Source organism: Buteo buteo, chromosome 13 (genome assembly GCF_964188355.1).
Source record: "Buteo buteo chromosome 13, bButBut1.hap1.1, whole genome shotgun sequence".
In the NCBI taxonomy this organism is placed as follows: domain Eukaryota; kingdom Metazoa; phylum Chordata; class Aves; order Accipitriformes; family Accipitridae; genus Buteo; species Buteo buteo.
The window spans coordinates 12,602,402-12,605,831 of NC_134183.1; the positions used below are offsets into that span (position 1 = coordinate 12,602,402).

General features: G+C 58.4%; 1 protein-coding gene across 1 annotated transcript; it reads right to left on the bottom strand.

Moving 5' to 3' along the window:
* Positions 1-800: 800 nt before the first annotated feature.
* LOC142038472 (feather beta keratin-like) lies at positions 801-3,230 on the bottom strand. Its single transcript, XM_075043920.1, has 2 exons — positions 3,199-3,230; positions 801-1,846 (listed from the first exon to the last, which is right to left on the bottom strand). Exon 2 carries the CDS (start codon positions 1,823-1,825, stop codon positions 1,514-1,516), a length of 312 nt encoding a protein of 103 aa, XP_074900021.1. The 5' UTR covers positions 1,826-1,846; positions 3,199-3,230; the 3' UTR covers positions 801-1,513.
* Positions 3,231-3,430: the final 200 nt, after the last annotated feature.

Below are 3,430 nucleotides of genomic sequence, written 5' to 3' on the forward strand. Positions count from 1 at the left end.
GAGTCACTCACGCTTGACGGGTGGACTTTTCACCAGGACAGAGCATGTGCCTCAGGCTTGGCTGTGGTGTCTCTGTGCTGTTCCCCCTGGCGCTCACCCAGGATCTCATCACAGGCTGCTTCTCTCCCAGCACAGCTAACAGTCGGGAACGAAGCGGGAGCTGAGGGGCACCGGCCCCACTGCACACAACTCCTCTTCTTACCCGCCAGAGCTCCAGTGCTGCAGAGAGTTGAAACCACTGCACTGGTCCCCTGAGCCCAAGCCTCTCTGTGCCTTGAAGGTCAGACCTTGAGCTGGGGGAAACGGTGCAGAGGCCAGGCTTGCTGCCCCTGGTGGATAACAGAAAGGTGGGTAGGGGGTTGCGCACTGTGGGGTGGACACCGATGGCAGGGCCCTGCGATCCTCTCTTTCTGCTCCGCCCGGTTAATTCCTGTCCTGGACAAAAGGGAGCAGTGCACAGCCTTGGGGGGCTGGGACCAGAACCACTTGCACCCTGGTCACTCCGAGTAGTTTCCCCAGCCCGAGCCCGCCCCATGGGCCTGTAATGGCAGAGCTATGTGAACAAGGAGGACCGGCAGATTCAACATCGCCGCCGGGGCAGGAGCCCACAGCAGGAGGGAGGACTGGCCTGGGAAACACAATGCTCTGCCGACCTCCTTCCCCAGACTGATGGCACTCCCTGTTGTGGATATGAAAAATTCCTGGGATTGGCTTTCTGAGTTCTTAACAAAGACGTTCCTGACAAAGTAGCCAGCGCCACCATTGGCTCTCATTCATCCAGCAGCCTGTTGAGTCCCTGCCGTAACCAATGCAGCACAGGGAGATTCAACAGAAAATTCGGGCTTCCCTCATACTTTGTTTTGTGGCCTTCGAGGTGTCCCGATGGGCAATGGGGCTCCTTCCACAAGAGCTCTCGCCCCAAACCGGCCTTGTCCCCATTGCTATGGGATGTCCGGGGCAAAAGACGAGGCCCTCTCAAACCCAGGAACTACGGAGAAAACCGTCGCTTTACCAAGGGAGGAACTCTTTTGGATACTCAGCTGGCTGGGACTGGAGAAGAGGGGAGAATGAAACACGACTCCCTTGCAAAGCTGATGCCCAGTGTCTTTAATGAGAAAATCAAAGGAGAAAGGAAAAGACGAGAGCATTTGGGAGGCTGAGTAAAGCTCAGAGGAGTGCTGCCATCTGAAGGAAAACCTCCACGGCAGGGATGCTTCTTTTCCAGTTCCCCTTCAAGGCTCTGGCAGTCATCTGTCGTTATCACCTAGACCCGTTGCTACGGAAGGAAGGAGGAGGTATTTCATGGGGAGCGTGAGGTAAAGCAGAGCAAGAGGGGCAAAGAGAGAGGCTTCCTTGGAAGAGACGGAAGGCCAGCGCAGGCCCCTTCCTCGCAGCGCAGGCGGAGAAGCGGGAGCTCGGCTCCTCTGCGGACCACGGCCACGCGCTCAGGGCTGGCTCCAGGGCTTTCCTCGAGGCTCCTGGCGCTCGGCCACGGGCAGGCAATCCACGGGCTTCAGCATAAGAGATTGCCCCGTCCCAGAGGCCCACAGAGCCCACGGCCCAGACCGGACCACCCAAAGCCCCCAGAAGCGATGGGCACACTGCCAGCGCTGAGAGAGCTCCCCACGGCAGCCGACGCGGTGGATCCCACAGCTGTGCTCTGAGGGAAGGAGCTGAGGATTGGGCCCGGCAGCGTCACCAGGACTGGCGAGGGCTGGATCGCAACGCTGGAGTCGGCGCACCGGATGACGCACGGCTCGTTGCAGCTGTTGGCAAGCGGGGTTGGGCCGCAGGCGGCTGGCAGGCAGGAGCTGTAGCACGACATGTCTCGCGGAGGGAGGCGACCCTGTAAGACCGGGAGGGAGCAGAGGGCATTAGCTGTTGGGCCCTTTCGGACGCCCAGCTTGGCTCCCCTGAAAACGGGCAGCGCCTGGGAGCTCAGCGGAGAGAGATTTGGGATGGGGCACGAGTCAAGAAAGCTGTGTCCAGCAGCAGGGCTCACAATGGTGCCCTGCTGTGCTCTTGGCCGAACACCACAACGCACCCTCCTCTCCACCGCCTTAACCTCCCCGCTGCCTGGTCACACCCTGCCCTATCTGAAGACCTCTTCTCTCAGCCGCCTGGGATGTCTCACCCACAGGGACCTGGGCTAACGTGGCCAGAGTTACTTGCAACACCCCCATGAAATGCAGGGTCCCACTTGGTAATCATTCTCAAAGGCGGAAGCAGTGGCATGGCCCAACAGTTGATGGACCTCCAGTGTCTGCAGAGAGGGGGGTTCTGGGCCTTTTGGTGGGCCGGCAGTGGGCGTTTGTTTGTAATTGAAGGGTGATCCGAGAGGGTCCGTCCAAACGCAAGGAAGGTCCTCCCGTCCAAGGCAAGCTCCTTCGCAGCCTATACCTCAGCCGGCCTTGCCACTCCCAGGCATGCCTGACGCATGGAGGCACCCGGCTCCCTCCGGTTGCTCCATTAGCAAGGGTACGTCTGCAGGCTGTGAGGCTATTTCACAACAGTCCTTCTGCTCAGCCTTGAAGGCTTGGTAGGGAAGGCGCTCCAGAGAGAGCCCTCAGTAAGCCCCCTCCCAGTATGCGGAACTGGATGCCAGGTTTTTCAGATGGGTTGAGCATAGCCTTGATGCCATGGCCTTAGTCAGGGAAAGATTTCCTACCGCAGACCAAGAGGCTCCCCCTCCTCTTGGCGTCAGGCTGTGTACCTCCTGATCATCAGCCCTTGTACCAGCATCAATGTGTTCACTCAGACAAACAGGTCTCCTTCTCCCCCCTCCCCGCCCTCGAGACCCCTACTCTTGTCAGGTCAGGCTCCTCTCGCCCACTTCTCTCAGGAGGGGACATGTCTGAGTAAAACGCAACAGGGCTCCTGAAGACAGCAGCCACTACGGAAGAAGACGTCTATGGTGGGACTAGCTCTCCTGAGGAAGCTCCTCGTCAGGCCAATAGCGCAAAGGGAGCATTGCCGAACTGCGGATGGCAGAGGAAGTGCCCAGTCATTGGTTAGAGAGTGCTGGCCGTACGTCCCGAGCCTTGGAAAGAACCGCTGCTGGCAAAGAAACCAACCCATGCCCTGTTTCACATCCTAGACCATTCACCGAGGACAAGGGAGGCAAAATGCATGCAGCCCTCTCCACAAAAACTGTCCTGCCAACCGAGGAGACGAGAGGCAAAATGAACTGAGACTTACCAACTTCCCAGAGCAGAGGAAGGCACGAGGAGAGGATAGGGGAGCTGGGAGTTGGGCACACTTTTATACAGCGGGCCAGAGCCCCAGGGGAGCTGAAAAATGACGCAAACATGAAGCATGTTGAGAAACAGCAATTTTGGCTTCTCAAAGCTCTGCTGGTAGATGAAAGACATGCCTCCTTTGCCTGAAATGCTTGGCTCCCCTTTCATCCTGGGTAGCACTGAAGTGATTT

Coding starts and splice junctions, on each gene's coding strand:
- LOC142038472 (XM_075043920.1), bottom strand. CDS start 1,825: ATGTCGTGCTACAGCTCCTGCCTGCCAGCCGCCTGCGGCCCAACCCCG.